This window comes from Pleurodeles waltl, chromosome 1_1 (assembly GCF_031143425.1).
Source record: "Pleurodeles waltl isolate 20211129_DDA chromosome 1_1, aPleWal1.hap1.20221129, whole genome shotgun sequence".
In the NCBI taxonomy this organism is placed as follows: domain Eukaryota; kingdom Metazoa; phylum Chordata; class Amphibia; order Caudata; family Salamandridae; genus Pleurodeles; species Pleurodeles waltl.
Window position 1 is genome coordinate 140889152 of NC_090436.1, and position 18419 is coordinate 140907570.

At 42.4% G+C, this 18419-nt stretch overlaps 1 protein-coding gene across 5 annotated transcripts in view; it reads left to right on the forward strand.

The window, feature by feature from the left end:
• Positions 1–18419, forward strand: part of CTIF (cap binding complex dependent translation initiation factor) — a 758204-nt gene that overhangs the window by 722638 nt on the left and 17147 nt on the right. For all 5 annotated transcript variants that reach the window (XM_069219134.1, XM_069219121.1, XM_069219132.1 and 2 more), the window contains one exon: positions 7480–7533. In XM_069219134.1, the coding sequence (XP_069075235.1) occupies positions 7480–7533 (54 nt within the window). The remainder of the gene's footprint in view (positions 1–7479; positions 7534–18419) is intronic.

Sequence of the window (18419 nt, forward strand, 5' to 3'; positions counted from 1 at the left end):
TCAAAACTACATAAACTTAATGAAGACCTGAAGGTATCATCATAGATAGATCTCCCAGAAAAGGAATTGTATTCTCTTATATTCTTACAACAAGCAAGTATGAATAAACCCGAAAACAAGCACAAGCGCAATTACAATTTAGGCTCAGTACTATAAGAAGTAACAAGCTCCCACCAGCAGCTCCCCAAAGGGTCCAACGTGGCAAATTTGAAGTTCTGCGTAGCTAATATCACATTACAGAAGAAATCATGCTTAGTTTCCCAGCAATTACTGAGTCCGTCATTGTTTGACCAAGAAGGAAGACGCCTGTAGCATAAACTGAAAATCGATTGGAAACTAAGCTAAGATTTTACTTAAAAATTCTGAGTTGGAATATAGTAGGTCTAAAGTCCAAAATGGGGAATAGGGATTGGTTTAACCTTACATCTAGAAGACATTTGCTGTTTCCAGGAAACATGGACCACTGACATAATTGACCTAGGTTGTTACTCCACGTTATATACGTTCAATTAAATAGCAAAACGGTCATCACGCTAAGAAACATGGCATGGGTATTAGAGATCATGAATGTTTACTTTCCACCAGGTGGTTGGGCTCAAGCCAAATCAGATATCCTGCTGTTCAAAGAGTATCGTCTGAGGAAAAGAGTGAAAGAACAGCTGAAGCCACCAATTGAAATTGTGCTGGGACAATCTCTTCTGCTTTGTAAGAACAGTAGGTTGATTTGTGGTGACTTTAATACCAAGCCGCATCCCATAATGGGGAACGATTCAATAATTGAAGATAGCACCTGGAATATGCCATCACCCCCCCATAGAGCACTGCCGCAGCACAAAGAAAGGCAAACTGATTTTGAAAGCCCTAATAGAAGGCGGCGTGCGCGTATTGAATGGTAGAACCGAATTAGATAAATCCCTAAATCAACATTTCGAATTGATGGTAGGCAAAGTATAGTAGATTACATCGCAATAAATATTGAAACATGGCATGTGATTATCAACATGAAAGTACTCGATAGGATAGAGAGCAATCACAATCCACTCCTCCTGGTGCTGGTTCACCCAAACTCAGGCTCCTTGGTACCAACTACCTCCAAAAAATTAAGTCATCCTATAATCACTTTAAAATCAGGAATAATATTGTAATAGCTGATATGTGCCATTCACGCTCTTACGCCTCCAGTCACAAATGGATGGCATTATATTCCACGATTCTAGCACCACCTGAAAATGAGGAGACACAGCAGTTGCAAAAGTTCAAAGAGCTGCTAGTGCAAACAACTGGAAAGGAAGAACAGATCGAGTACTGACCCTAAAAATATATCACTCGAAGATCAAGGCTGGTTTGATGAGGAATGTCTAAAGTTGAGAAAGCTTTGTTATTGGCTTTACAGAATCGACATCACAGACAAAAATAATTAACGAATTCCTCGATAGCAGGAAGCATTCCAAAAGATTGTTTTGGTATAAAAAGAAGTTCCATCCGTTTAAGCTCTGGATACACCATTTGCTGAAAGGGTTTGAGTCCTTCTGTACCACCAGAAAACTGACTCTCAAAGTTGGAAAAACAAAATACATGATACTCAACCAAAAACAGAAGCTGAGAGCTCCTTTTAAGGTCAATGACAAACCCTTGGATCAGGTTTCCACTGATGACTATCTGGGCAGTCATGTGGATGGAAAACTTTCACAGTTATCTAAAACAGTAAGCTGGTGTGGTGCTAAGATATGGACAATCCGGTGGCAGTCACTCCATGAGGTCGGCATTGCTGGCTTACGAAACGAAAGCAAGGGCGGTAACTATATATGGAGCTGAGATCTGGGGATTCAAGAAGACACCTGTAAAACAGACCACCGAAAATAACTTCATAAGACAACTGTTACATCTGAGCCGCGGAACACTAATGGATGTAGTGAGAATAGAACTGCATATTGGAAAAATTGAAGATTGCATTGCACTGGCACCAATAAAATATTGGTTTTGTATTTGGTCCTAGGCGGAACTTGCTCCATATAGAGCAACACTAATAGACTTCATGAAGCTACAAAACTATCACAAGCTTCCATGGTTCATCCATCTGTCAAACTTCCTAGTCAGTATTGACCTAAAAGAATTCTGGCTCTATTGCAAAAACATTGCGAAAGCCAGCCCAGCCGTGGCTATAAAGGCATACTGGGATTATAAAAATCTGATGATCCATAGACAACCACGCCCCCTGCTCCTACGCTGTTTGTCATTTAATCAAGAGCATGATCCTGTCACTAGTATTGACAACATTTATCCAGTGGGAAAAAAAGATCTCTTTATTCAAAATTCCGTCTGGAGTATTGCCGGTGTCAATACACAACGAGAGAGTATGTGGGAGAGAGGGGGAAGGAAAAAGGAGAACACAACCGTACTCTGCTCCCAAAATAACTACAACAACACAAAAAGGAGTACGGGGATCTTTTACTATAACGAGGGATGGATCAGTGGTGCATCAATTGTGACACCAGATACCTCGTGGTCCTCAATTGGAGGTGGGGTATCAGTAAGCTGTGGTACTGCAGAGGGTCTGGAAAACAGTGAGCACCCTCCTTTGATGCATGTCTGACTATAAGGGGCACTCCCTCTCCTGGACACCAGAGGCTAGTAGCCTCTAGGGACAGGGCCCCCTCCCAGGTAGTTTCCTGGCAAGGTAGGCCCCTTCTCTTGTTTACTTACCGTACTGTGTCTTTTTCATATTCTTAGCGTGAGTAGCAGGGATCCTTCGCCCTGATGAATGCCCCGAGACTTTCCAGAGCTCATTACTGAGGGCAGAAACATGTTGGCTCCTTCCTCCTAGATAGGTGACCCTGTGAGTCCTTATTCTCACAGAGGTGTCCCAATCTCCATTTTTAACCACACCAAACAGAACCTTTTATTAAATACTCACACAGGTATCTGTTTAGGCGTTTTTATTCCTTAGTTTAGCTGGATCCCTCTATTTCCAGAACCAGAATTAATTTACGCCCCCCCTTCCTGTTCCTTTAACAGTGAGATTGAGTCCGCCCAGGTGGCACTGTCCTACCTGGGTGGGGCTAGGTGGTCATATGACGAAGCATGACACTATATAGTGTGTGAGACCACCTAGTCCGTAAAGGAAATTCCTCCCCACCCCCAACCCCCCCCCCCTGTTTTCCAGACCCTCTGCAGTACCACAGCTTACTGATACCCCGCCTCCAATTGAGGACCACGAGGGATCTGGTGTCACAATTGATGCACCACTGATCTATCCCTCGTTATAATAAAAGAACCCCGTACTCCTTTTTGTGTTGTTGTAGTATTGCCGGTGTCCACAGTAACCAAGAGGTGGTCCTTAAATTCTGTGGAGCGGATTGATCGTTGCCCTTGTGCTCTGGGTGGCCGAAAAACATGATGCCACTTTCTTTTGCTATGTCACTTTGTGCTCCATCTGTGCAAGCAGCATTTTAGCCCACATTTCCAAAAATACAAGATCAGAAAGTGTAAGGAGGCTGAAGCCTTGTGTATGCGATCTGATGATAGAGACATTGTGATGGTTGTTTCTTCCTATATTCTTGTTGCATGGAAACAAAGAATGGAAGTACATCAAACACTGTACTCGGACATATAATGGTCACCAAGTCGCATTGGGAAAGCTGCAACTCTCATGATGTTTAATGCATTTTCCTGAGCTTGGTGTGGTACCCGGCAAAGGTCCATGTGAAACAGTGATCCCTTTGCTGCTTGAACACTTCATTTTGACATATTTTACAACAACAATAGCAGGACCTTAATCTTATGCAAGTGGTATTAAAAGTTGTGTAATTTCCTTTATAGAAACAGCACAATAGATTAATGTTGGATATGGCTAAGCATCTCTCAAAGGCAGCCTCAAGGATAAGCTTCACAGCTTTTTCAATGTACCGGCAACGTTTGTGGGGTGACTTGCAATTTTGGTGACGAAATGACTCTCTACTCGCGGTGCCTCTAATTTGATGTCAGGGTTATCAACCTGAACTTCGGTGACTGCTGCTGGGCATATGGCTATTGGATGGGCGAATCCTTAGTAATTTTGTGATTAATACACTGTGACAATTGCTGTTCACCTAGCACTGGTTGGGGGAGGTGCACTAGCACTTTAGGTTGGCAACACCTTGGAATACCTTCTAGTTGCACTTTCCCTTTACCGGTTTTAGCGTCAATACTTGTTGCACTTTACGCCTAGCGCACTGCAGATCGCAGGTTATCTATACTTTTTCTGTACTTGTGCTTCTAATGTTAAGGCAGGGCTTCCAACTTGAACTTCTGTGGTTGCCGCTGGGCATATGGCTATTAAATGGGCAATTCTGTAGAATTTTTACGATTATTACACTGTGACGGTTGGCGTTGGCCTAGCACCCTAAATTGGCAGCACCTTGGAATAGCTCCTAGTTGAACTTTTCTTTACCGGTTTTTAGCGCCAATATATTATGCACTTTATGTCTAGCACACTGCAGACCACAGGTCATTTATACTTTTGATTATGATTTAGGCATAATATCCTTGCATTATTATTCACCTTTGTACCACCAAAGCTGTTTGGGCTCGAATTGAGCCTTTTTATGCTGGGAAGCAATTTTGGTAACTGATTTAAAAAGTAATTAACGATTTATTGGTTGTTGACCTATTATCAACTCGGTCATTTTATGAAACTGTGTTTTTGATATGGCGTTTTAAATGTAAATTGTATAATTAATTGTTATGGCTGGTTTGGCTGAAACAATAAAGATTTGATTTGATTTGGTATCTTAAACTAGCTTTGCAAAGGAAGTAATTGTATGCTGGCACTGTCTGACGTGTTTGAGAAGTAGTTATTATCCCCCCAATGCTTGCCAGTGGGGGAAAAGACTTCAGCCACTTTTAGGCAATAGGGACCTGTTGATAAGTCCCACTTAATAATTGTGGTGAAACGTATCTCACGGAGGAAAAAGAAAAAAAGTGATGGGCGGAATGCCTGAATTAGTTTCTCTAATCGAGCAGCACTGAATTCCATTCTATATCTTTTTTGCACAGCCAGCAACCAGCCATATAAAACACTGTCTTGGCCCCACTCGAATAGGAACAGTCCAGCAAGAACTGCTAGGCATGCCCCCCCTGTACAGGAACACACGCAAACCAAGGCATGTTTTAGCCTCACTGTACCTCATCAGTAGGGGGCGACCTGAGTACTGTGGCACAGAAGGAGATACGGCAACAGTTAATTTGCATATGCTTGGTGTTCCCCTGTAGAGGCACACTGAGCAAATACATTATTCAGCATTTATTTAAGCCTTTAGAGGATTTAGGTGTAGCACTTTATAAAGCTGGATATGCAGAGGAAACTCAGTCACTGCTCCTCACAGCTGCATTGTTTGTACCAAACATTGGATTCAGGTTAGAGCAAAAACATGGGGCCCTCGTAGAGCCTTGGGGATTGATAATATGGTAAATGACATGCCTTGGTCACAGCAGGTCGGTTAATGTAAGTTTGATCTTTAAGGGACAACCGTACTGTGTAAGTTAAGCTGTACCCAACCGGTCTGTTCACCACATACAGTACCAGGGCCATCTAGGCGGTGAGTAAACCGTGATCACACAGGGACTCCTGAATGTTAATAACACAGGTAGGGTACTGGACTGAGCAGAAATAAGTTGAGCACAGCACCATGAGGGGTTCATAACGTGAACTCTACAGGGCTACTTTTTGACCATGTGAAAGAGAAAGTATGTTTCAGAATGAAAGCGCAAAACCACAGCGCGTAGATATTTAATAAATGCATCAGTGCTTGGATGTATGTTAGGGAATTGAAATAATGATTACTGTGATTTACAAACAACACTTTGCCAGGAGGTAGCAGTAGGAGCTGAATTCACTAGTTGAAAGATGGATGTATTGTTCGACGTACCAGACTTCTCCAGGTTGCTCAGCACCAGCAGAAATAATTGGAAAAAAAATAGCCGCGCATAACTCTCAGTGACCATGTTAACTACTCCATGATAATTATATTGGTTAGAAATTTTGTATCTCCTGTTTTCTTCAGTCAGTTCCTGCTACACATCTCAAAGGAGAATGTGATCGCTGTATGTCCACCTCACCTGTAAACAAATGTCCACACTGACACATCTACTGGCCTTCAATAACTTTTTGGTGCAACAGTGACGACTGCTACTGCTGACCTGAAAATGTGTGGGATGAATGCTGAGTTTTACACTGGAAGTATGTTTTCACACATAGCTACATTTTATGGAAAAGTCTATGTGAAATGAGTTGTGTGAAGGGTTACCTCAAGCTTTCAGTAGCCACTCTTGTGAAGAGGACCACATCTGTGCAGGGTTGTACAGCTCGCTCCAGATGTGAACTGTTTTCTCAGAAAAGTAGGTGCAATTCCTCTTGGTTGTGTTTCCTCTTCTCTGTATGTTGCTTCTCACTTTGCCTGGCTATACCTCCTCCAAACCCACTCCTGACTTTTAAGAAACCTGTCATGGTATCCATCATTCTGAATAAATGTATCTTTGCTTGTGGGACTCTTGGATGTGGTATTTGTTAAACACATCACCACTGTATACCAGGATGGGCACGTTGACAATATTTAACTACATATCGCTGCCAGCTTTCTGTTCTCAAACTCAGACATTGACCCTACGAGCTGGATGGCCTCTCAACCTTGAACTTAAACCTGGCAAGATAGAATTCCTGGTTTTGAAAAAAAAATCGCTTCTCCCTCAGACTTAGAGATCTGTGCTCCAGTTCCTCCGAAATCTCCTTGGTGAGCACACTAGCACACAACACCCTATGCATGGACACAAACAGAGGAAGTAAACACATGCTGCTCTTTCAGTCTTTTGTTTCTACGGAGGCAAAGAAATTAATGTTTAAAGGTACATTTCCACCTCACTCCCTTTTAGACTATAGAAAGAAGTTCCCCAAAATAAGCCATTGCTCCTTTGATAGGCTCCTTCAGCACAGTGGATGGAATAGTCACCGGTATCCACTCATCCCAGCCCATCACCCTCCTGCTTCACACGTTACATGGACTTTCTCAGGAGGTTAGAGGCCATTTTAGGCCGACATGGACAGGACGTGAATGAATACACATTCAAGCAATCTTCCCAAAATCATCGCTCAAAATACCACTCCCCCAAAAAAGGAGAGGTGCAATTTGAATTCTGCTTACCGAGGACAGCTCAGAAGAAGGACCCCACCTCCTACCAGACATCATCCAAGAACTATTTATTTAAAATTCTGAAATACTTCCTATTCTGTCTGTTCTTTCCAGAGCACCATCACAAACGAGTGATGAAATCCCTGGATTGTAATGTCTGCCTTGCTGTCTAAAACCTAAGAACATTATTGTACCAGTGCTCTGGCGTGGCGTTTGTCGTTTTAATATAATGTAACAAGTAACAGTAAATGCCACTGCTCATGAACTAGAGTTTTGGCTTTTGCTAATCTTCGCTTTTGTTTTTACTGATTCACAGTTGTTGCAGTCGCAGGATGTCAAAGAGGATGCGGTCCTTTGCTGTTCGATGGAGGTAGGGAATCTTGGTTCTCACATATTCTTAATATCTGGTACTGTACAGTGCAAATGAACAGTGCAACAAAATGCATGTTTCCTCCTAAGGGATCTATTTCTAAGATGCCCAACATGCACAAGGGAGTGGTAGGTGAGCAGTGTGCTATTCGTAGACAGGCGTAGGTTTGGCCTATGTCCTTACCAGGATATTTCTTGTGGGGAAGGTTTGCAGCCGCCTGACTTCATTACATATAAACAGATGTACGGCCAACCCAAGCAGCTGCAAAGTGAAAGCTGATGGGGCTGGGCCCACCACTGCAGCCACGCCCTCGCTAGGAGCCATGTCTGCATCCTGTATGGTAGCCTGCCCAGCGTCCTGCCCACAAACCCAAGAAAAAACTCTCCGACTGGACGGCAGCCTGGATCTGAGTGGTGCTGGATGGCCTGCACCAAACCCCAGTAACTGGAGTGCATTAATGGTCAATCCGGCAAGGGGCGACAGCTGGAAACCCCATGCTGAAGCTTTTACGCCTTCTCCTGGCCCCCAGGTTCAGCATGACTTTAGCCGCTTTAGGTTAGAGCTACTGGATAAGTAAACTATGGGGAAATGTCAACAGCAGCACCAACTACATGTGTAACCGAGCCTAACCATAACAGGGAGATGTGTGATCAGCTGCATGCAGTGGTTTGAACTACACCACAGGGGTGCATTTGATAAGCAAAAGATGCATATTACTGCAGAGCCATATGCAGAGTCGGAGGTGCATCAGGCTCATTTCTGAGCTGGACCACTGACATTCAGCTGAGCCACAGGAGATTATTGACTAGGTGCCTACACGAACAGAGCTATAAGACCTATTTGAACAGTTCTAGGGACATATGTAAAGAGAGGCAAACAACATTATAAAACAGCACCAGGGGTATATTTTGATACAGTCAAAATTAGCGATTTTGTATATCCATATGGCTTAATTAAGCTCCATCAGGGGTGTATACAGAACAGATGGTTGGCATAATTGAGCTCAACCTTGGCCACATCAGCATAGCTTTAAGCAGAAACAGTGTGGTACAGAGCATAACTGAGCTGCACCTGGGTCAACTTGAGCAGAGCCAGCAATGGTAATTGAACTACATCAGGAGTGTATTTGGCCAGCTCTATTGAGTATATATGCATATCTATAACTAGAGTGCAAAGGTCAAATTTCAATTTATTATCACATTACAGCAAAACTGACATGAGGAAAACAGTGCTTACTTTCTCAGCTTGCATGCAACAATTACTTTACTCAGGGAGACAACTCGCCTAATAGTCACAAGACATTTTTAGTGTGATGTTACTTTAATGCACAATTTTTTTATATAAGCAACTTTATTGGATTTTCATAAAAGAAACAATATAGAGCTATGAGTGATGCAACATGCATCCACAACGGGCATCAGAATATCATGTGCTTTGGTTATTCTACTCATTGTAGTAGGTCCCACAGATCCATAAGATGGTAGTTCACCATTTGCCCCAGATCTTCGCATGTTTCCTTAGACAGAGCCGGGCAGCGTCATATAGGCTCTTCCAGTTGTGCACACCAGTCTTTTTCAGAGCGCCATTCACGCAAAGTAGGCGGGGTGGCTGATCTCCATTTTCGGGCAATGTTACATTTGGCCCCAATGGTGGCCTTCCCAATTAGGGGGCGGTCTCCTCGATTGTCTCCCACTTTGTTGAGGATTCCGAGTCGCACTTCTTTCAGTAAATGGGCAATGGGGGACCCCAGCACCCGGGTGGGGGTGCTCATAACTTGCTGCCAGTATGAAGTGATTGGCAGACATTGCCAGACCACATGGTAAAAGTTTGGGTCGGGACAAGGGCAGCGGAGGCAGGGCGAATTGTGTTTGTAGGTCATGAAACAAACGGAGTGTGTCATCTAGCCAGTAATTCTTGGGTATCTGAACCAATTCCTTCATTTCTGTGTCACTGCCCATTTCTGCAGCAAAGGAAACAGTACCGTTTTTTTTGTTGCTGTATTTTTATTTCTTGGTATGTCAGCAATTTTCCAATGGCTTTTGAACAAGAACAGGAAAGGAGAATTCCAGAAGGAGAAAGAGAAGCATATGAAGAACTGGAAGATGTTATTATCACAAGCTTTCACAATAGCTTCCTTCCTGATGAGTTTTTCCATACCAAATGTAGAGTCACGGATCTAGGAGAAAGCATAATTTGCTGTATGGCTTAGCTACACTCCCAGGACTTTTCAAGGTTTGTGGTACTGGCTTCTGGTTCACAAGCAATGTAAGATTTGTTTGTGTGTGACAGTTATGTATATCTCTGCCTCTAAATATGTTGCCTCATGCCTGTGTACAATAGGGGTTGGCTGTAGTCCCTGTGGCCATCCCTGCTGCCGGCATGCTGTGCATGGTTGGCTGCAGGGCCTGGCATACAGCCAATCCGCCTCAGATGCTCCGCATCCGCTGTGGCTAGCCCCTGGAGGCTCTGTGTTTTTCCGGATTTGAGAACCTTCACTGGCTTTTGGACCTGTGTTGGACTACAAGTTCCGCAAACCTGGTTTCATATCTACGGAACCACTTAGGCCCGTGAATCTGGCCTAAGGTTCGTAGTGCCCAGCCATAAACCCGCACTGGATTTGCAGCTCCCACTTAGGATTTGCAGATATTGGGTTTTGCTGGTGGCCACAATCCTAATGCTGAGGTCCGCAAACCCCGTGGCAAAATCAGCCTTGTTTTTGTTCTTATTTGTTCACAGGTGTCCAATTCGGACCACGCACGGCCCTGTGGGTGAGAGTGTACTCACCTTCCCCTAAAGTGGGCTTTCACGTCACCAAGCCACATAATGGCGGCTACAACATTACTTTGGTTCTGCGGATCCTTTCTTAGTGTTTGCAGAACCGAAATGGACAGTGAAAGAAAAGGCTCCCTAGACCAATCAGATTCAAGTTTTTTTTTTAAATGGTCTGTGAAATCAGTGACGTGGAACTCTGCACTGTTCGAGCCCTTTTTCTGTAGTCAAGGAGCAAAAAAAGTGTAAGAGTTAAAATGTTAAATGTCCAGTTTTGGTGAGTTTGTTTTGCTTCGGAGACTCTTTGTGAGCGGAACAGTTTTCAGACTTGGTGTGCTGCCATCAACCTTACACCATTGAACAAAAAAAAAAAATCTAATAATCACATATAGAACAAGGCTTGCAAATGAGGCTCACCCATTCAGCAGGAGAGTGGTGCCTTTAGGAGAACACTGTCACAATTATATTACTAAAGCATGGTGTGGTAGCACTGTATCGTTTACAGGCAGTCCATTTTTTCATTGAAATGAAACGTAAATTTGCACAGACAAATTATAGAAATATATAGCGCACCGACAATAATGTGTGGGAATTGGATTTCAGCGAATATTTGTCATTTGTGCATCACCAAATAAAGAGTCTTGGTATGTTTTGATCCTGTTCAAATCTTTGTGTCCATCACACTTCAGAATTAGAAAGAAAGTGTCATGTGTGCTTTCCTGTTAATTTATTTTGGACTATCTGTACAGTTCACTTGTAGGTATTTACATTTTGTTGTGTGTTAAAAGAAAATTACATCCTACAGCCCTTTCTTTTTCATCAGAAAGGTTGTCACATAGATCATCTTACAAAATCCTCACACTTTGCATTAAGAAAAAGACAAGTAAACAGCGATCTCTATGTTAAAATAATAAGCAGCAATTTATCAGAAGATTAGACTGACATTTGACCAATGTCTTTGAGTCTTTGAGGGCACAGCAAATGTGACAAGATAAAAACAAAATTTACAGTATTCTTTGATCCTCATTCACCTTCAGAACACCAGCATGGTTACTTTGGGCGTGTTGTACGACCCCCTAAACCCCTCTCTGCTTTCCATACTGCAAGAGGCATTCACATTATGGCGGTGACAGTAGTTTAACCATTGGACAGCAGTGGAAAGCTATACGAAACTTATGTGACCCTGGGCCACTTATTGTGGGCCACTGGATCGCTGGATGGACCCTGCCGGATTCTTTCGTGCTTGTGCTTATGTGCCTTGCGCTCCACCCACCATCCTCAGCCTGAAGCTTGACGCTGACGATGCGGGACACAGCGGCCGGAACTTCTGCTGATGTAATTGGCGGGCATTATAAGCGCTGAAAATGGACACAGTCCTGTCACTATCCAGATTTTCTCAATACTTGCTCCGGTGACAGGAGTGTTGTGAGTCTCGGGGCTAGGAGCCTCAGTGATTACCTACCCGTAGGAATCAAACATCAAAGGGAAAGGTGTGAATCGCCGTTGCATCGCAAATTTGGAGTGAAACTCCCTCCTCACAGGTGTCCCAGACTGATGGTCCACAATCTCTCCTGTGTGCGCCTAATACGATTTCAGATCCCCCGTTCCTAGCCGCCCATTCCAGGAGGAGTTCTGTAAGGCATGCTAAACACCAAATATTTCTATATTTTACTACCAAACAGGCAGCCACAAGTGCAGTTACCTTGCAGGCATTAGGACAATGGTTTTAATGGTGCAGCAGGTGCTGTCGCATCGGGGCCACAGGTTGTCAGAGAGCCTCTAAACACAGATTATTGCTACATTTTACTACTAAACAGGCATTCACAAGTGCACTTGCATGCACTAGGTTCATGAGTTTAGTGGTGCAGGAGGTGCAGTGCCAACAGGGCCATCAGCTCTAGGAACCTGTCTAAACACCAAATAGTGCTGTATTTTAGTACTAAACAGTCAGTCCCAAGTGCAGTTACCTTGCAGGCAATTGGGTCATGATTTGAATGGTGCAGCAGGTGCAGTGGCACCGGAGCCAAAAGTTGTCATAACGCCTCTGAGCACCAAATATTGCTATATTTTACTACTAAACAGGCAGTCACAAGTGCAGTTATCTTGCAGGCACATGGGTCATGATTTTAGTGGTGCAGCAGGTGCAGTGACACCAAGGCCAAAAGCTCTAGGAACTCCTCTAAACACCAAATATTGCTATATTTTACTACTAAACAGGCAGTCACGAGTGCAGCTACCTTGCAGGCATTAGGGGCATAATTTGAATGGTGCAGCAGGTACAGTGGTACTTTACTAACTACACATTACTATACTCTAATACAATGCTATATTAAATATGGTACAAATTACAAGTTGAAACCTTGAGATATTAATTCAACATATATCAAAACATAAACAACTATTAACGGTTTTTCAAACTTAAAACAAACAAAATAACCCTTTTCTAATATTTATAATCCAGTTACTAAAATAGAATGCAAAAGAAAAAACAAAGGCTAAACCGATTGGCTTTGCTAATGCTTGTTCTGCCAAGTATTTAGAATAGTTGAAACCACTGGTGTTAGTCCTAAAAGTTGAAGGGGTCAAATATAAAACCTATATTTAAAAGGGGTGACCCCAGACACCCTACTAGTTATAGGCTTATCAGTCTCTCACATGTGAGTTTAAAAGTGTTCTCCAAACTTTTACTCGTCCATCTAGAAGAGCACTTAAATATTCTGGATTACTGGTTTAGCAAGGTGACTTTAAGAAAGGTCACTCGACCACTGTTTTAGTTTCTGGTCAATAGGCAAGAAATCAATAGGGACAGTGAGCAACCTATATGTTGTTGCTTTGTTGATTTTAAGCCAGCTTTTGACTTGGTAAATTGGGATATATTGTGGGAGCAATTGTGGAACATAAAAATCAACGAAAGGATAGTAAATATTCTGAAGGAATTGCACTGGGGCAATCAGGCAAGGGTTGAACTAAATCAAGATGGCCTGTTGTCCAATAAAATATTGATTGAAAACAGCCTACGATAAGGCTCCTTATTGGCCCCCACTTTGTTTGCCCTTTAGTTATTGGAGCTATCCCTCATAAAGTGCAAGCATTTTCTCCTAAAATGGAAAGACAACATATTCCCTGTTAGCTATTTGCCAACAATTTGGTAAGCATGGATGCAACACAGATAGGATTGAAAAGTAAATTAGATGAATTCACTGAATATTGCCATTAGAAAAAAATGGTAATTAACATGGATAAAACTAAGACTTTGATCATTGGTCCTCAAAAAATATCAGTGGTTAATCAATAAATTAGGGTGGAAGAAGTTACATCCTATAGATACCTTGGTTTGAATTTTGGGTCAAATTTAGACTGGAAACCACATCTGAATTCTGTTAAAGCACAAGCACTTCCCTGTGTCCTGGGGTTACGTAAGTTCAGTAGGGTTTATGGAAGTTATGCCATGATCCCAGTTGCACAAGCTTTTAAGGCCATGATACAAACAAAATTTCTTTATGGTACAGAACTTTTTAACATGAGTGGATTTCATGACTGGAATAAGCTAGAAAGCCGGTTTCTAAAAAGACTTTTAAGCATTCCTCGATCGTCTAAGGTTCAAGAGAGAAGGACAGAACTCAAACTTGTCCCCTGATGTTTTATCTCCATAAACCTGCAGGTAAGATCTTGGAATAGGTTACTACAGGACAGAGAGTACAAACGTGCATATTTTCATAAGAAAGAGGTTTTAAATAGTGAATTGCAGGGGCTGCGAGTGTAAGAGAGCTCTTAGGGAAATCTTTCACTTTGCTTTCTTTACATTTACATGCTTTGAAGTATTTATGCACAAAAAGTTTGGATACTCACATAATCGATTCATGGTGTAGTGAAGATGTTCACCCCTACAATTCAGAATTGCCTGACCCAGGTCTGACACACTATTTTGAAATAGAGATAGGGTATTACCCAATGTTGTATGCTACAAAGTTATCCAACATGACTTTTAAAGCTGGTGGAACTGCAGCAGCCGTATGAATCTGAAATGTTCAAGCATGCACATTTTATTGGATTTTTGGTTTTACATTGGGAAAAGGCATAGATTTTTAAAGTTCATTTTAATGAACTACAATATCATAATATGCCAGGTAGCCTTAAGCTTTTAATGTGTTATGCTCTCATTGGAGGTAATGATTGCAGTTGAAATGTTTTTACATACAACTGACAAAAAAAATAAGGGGAATTCATTTATTTGGTGATATTATGTGTTTGTATTTTAATGTATTGATAGTATTTCTTTTAATCCGAGCACCTAAAACATTTTGTTATTAGTTTTTTTTTAGTGATATTAGATATGGTGTTTTATGAATGGAAGTTTAATGGACTATTGTCCCTGTAAACTTACTTTTGAATGACTGACTTATTTCCTTAGGTTGTATGCGTGCTGATACTATTGTAATGGTGGCAATTTGTCATTATTTGCACCTGTATGGTCTCTCTGAAAAATATCCTTCCAATTTCATTTAGGAATAGCCTTCCTTTAAACTTTTGTCAAAGTCCTCTGACCACCCTACCAATGCAGGAAACACATATGTCTGTAGTAAGGCTGGTGTCTGAGTTTTGAATTGACTGGTTAGTAGTTTTGCACCAATTGCATATATATTTGCACTACTCAGAAAGCCCTGTCAGAACTAGGTTGGATCATGCAAGAAAGAAAGAATGAACTCAGCCCCAAGAACTGGCTCTCGAGTTTGTAATAAGACAACTTTCTGCTTGACCCTTAGGCAAATCTGCTGGACGTTGTGACCTCCTCAACCTATTTACAGCCTGCAACACGTCTGCATGGCTTCTAGGGGAGGCAGACACCAAGGATCTATTGCTTCTAGCCTAAAGTGTTGGTTTCAGCCTCTCTTATGTAGTGGGAAGACCCTTGCAACACTGTGATACTGACATTAAGATTTGTGACAGTGTAAAAACGTTTGAAATTATTTGATAATCTTGAACCATCTTTAGCACCTCGAAGACACAATGAGGGTCAAACTCCCTGACTGCATCCACCTTTGACACTGTAGAACTACAGTTGTGGGTTTGACGCACCCTCCGCGATTTAACATCTTGGGTATTTCTACATGTCAAACCAGTTTGACACATATCAGCAGTTTCAGATATTGATTCATCTAGTTATCTCACATCTGCTAGCCCTTGTTCTTCCTCACTGTAAATTTGACTCTTCAGCACCCGCCTTAGGAATGACTAGGTACAATTACCATATCAAACACAGTTTTGACATTCGAGTTATGTTTTATTTTATTCAATTTGCTCTTCCACTGTTCTGAATAGTTAACTAACTGAACTTTTTAAATTTCCTTTGGGGCACCTTTTGCCATTTAATACCTCTGATCGAACAGTGATATTTTTTACTTCTTAATAATCATTAAATATTTTTCCTTTCATCTAAACTTTTGTTGGATAATGAGGTTCTTTATGTCTTTTGACTATACTGTTGTGTAAACTTTGACCATTTGCCACACACTGTTTCCCTTAGAGCAGTGGTTCCCAACCTGTGGTCCGGGGACCCCTAGGGGTCCGCGAAGCCTTCTCAGGGGGTCCGCGAGAGCCTAGAAAATTAAAAACATATTAACAAATATTGACAAATTAGGTCCCCAGCTTCCAGTAATGACTCAGGCGGGGGTCCCCGGATTCCCATGATGATTCAGTGGGGGTCCCTGGGTTCCATTAATGTTAAATAGGGGTCCACGGAAATCAAAAGGTTGGGAACCACTGCCTTAGAGCATAGGTGATCCAAGGAAAATTTATGTGAAAACTGTTTTCCTTTCAAGAACAGACTCTGGAATTTCGCCAACCTAGCTGATCCATGATCCTTGTGAGCGGGACAGTCTATCAGTTAACCTCGTCACTTAACTTAGACAAATATGGACCCTAACTTAGATATATATGTGCCCAGCCTCAGATGTGCATGGTTGCCTGCATATGGCCAGGCCATGCAGCCAGTCTGCTGCAGGCACCCAGACCCCACAGCCTCTGTTTTTTCTTTCCAGATTCATAAGCCCTGACCAGCTTCTGGACCTGTGTTGAACTATGGATTCCTTCGGGAGACATGGAGATCCTTTCAATAAGATACTAGTGGGTCAGATGGGGCTGGAGAGAGCTGTCAGGAGAACCTGTTAACGATGACCATGAGCCCATTTAACTTCACTTCACATGTTGTCTTACCCATTTTCCTGCCGTGCCTACAATGGTAAAGTTAGGGATAGCTTGGTGCTTGTGCTGTATGTGGTGGAAAATAGTATGCATTGCTGAGAGAACAAATAAGCACATGAATGGACCTGCAAAAGCTGAAGAGAGAAGCACTAACCACAAATGACAGACAGTTGAGAGACAGTTGTAGCATCTTGAAGGTATGCGCACTAGAACATTTGTGGTTCTGGGCAGACTTGGAACGGGAAGTACATAATAGATGGGAGGTGTTAAAATGTGGTTAACATAAAGTATGATTTAATGCACAGTACGTTAGTGTATGCTGAGGAATAAAGTAACGTTTGAACGCAACTCCTGTGAGGTGTATTTCATATGTCTGCTCCAGGGCTGAGGAAGGCGCGACAACTGGTGACGAGGATGGGATGCGTGTCCGAGAAGAGAAGACTGCTCTCCCAAAGAGTTTGGAACCATGCAGCAAACTGCTTGTGTGTGCCACGTGTGCCCAGAATCAATATAGAGTGGCCTGCGACTGGCAAATGTGGAGTCAAAGCTCTGCTCCAGCCCGTACAGAGCCACGGAAGAGACAGAAGACCCCACAAAGGAGCACATTCAATACACCCGCAAAAAAACGCTGAGAAAGTGGTTGATAGAAGCTGCACTGTGCATCAAAAACAGAATGAGTATTCAGATGGAGCAAGAAATATTAATCACATCAGCAAGGGACGAAAGACAGAAAAATGTACTCACTGTCATGGGCAGTTGAAGCATCCAACGACGCACACTCCACCTGCCACATCTGCTTACAGAAGTTGTCTGTACCACTATACGCGGTGAACGCTGTCTGAACAGCACATGCTCTTAGTGCCGTCAGAACAGTGCGCGAAATACAATGCGGCTATGTTCCTGAAGCCACCGCTGCCTCTCGACGCTTCTCAGAAGCAAAATATCGGTGCCAGGTGGGCTGCATGGATTGAAACATTCAACAACTTCATAGATGCACTAAAGGACAAAGATGGCAAGTAGATAATCAGATATTTAAAAAACCTTGCAGGTGACGGAGTGAAAGAAGTGCTAAAGAAAATCTCACAGACTGATACGAAATCATACCAAAAGGTAAAAAAAAAAGCATTAGAGGCCAATTTAATCCAATGCCGAATGTCAACTATGTAAAGTATATCTTCAACCAAGCACGGCAACAATTTGGTGAAACAATGGATGAGTTTTTTGAAAAACTTGATGCATTCATTAAACACTGCAAGTTCTGCGTCCTCATTGACGAATAAGCCAGGCACCCCAGAATCATTGATGGCTGCCTTTCAAACTTGTTTAGAAGGTGCCTGCTAAGAGAAACACACAATCTAGAGGAAATGCAGATGGCTGCAAGAGCAGAAAAATGAACAGATCGACAAACTGCAGACATGGAAGTAGGAAAGGCACACCATGAATTGGCAGTGACTGTGAAAAGCAAGCACAAACATAAACAAGACAAATGCAGGTTGTGGTCTTCAAAGAAAAAAAAACTATGCTTCAGATGTGGAGTTCCATTTCCCCATAAAGGTCAATGTCCCGCCATGGGAGAGGTTTGCAAAGGTTGTGGAGGAGAGAACCACTTCTGTGTGCTGGGCCAAAGTAAACTCGAATGCATCACGACAGCAAGAGAAAATGGCCACAAGAACATTCCAGAAGCATTTGCGCCTCGCCATAAAACCAAAACGCAACATCAGCTACAACAAGTAGAAACCAGCCAAAGTCAATTGTAATCGAGCTCATCGTACAAAGATTCTTCAACATCACGATCAAGCATCACCGAAGAAGATAAATGTGCCCTGATGATATTCACCAAAACACAGTGTGCACCTGTGGGGTTGGCTACCTTTAAAAAGGATCATTATTTAAAAAAATCTCACCAAACAAAGCGG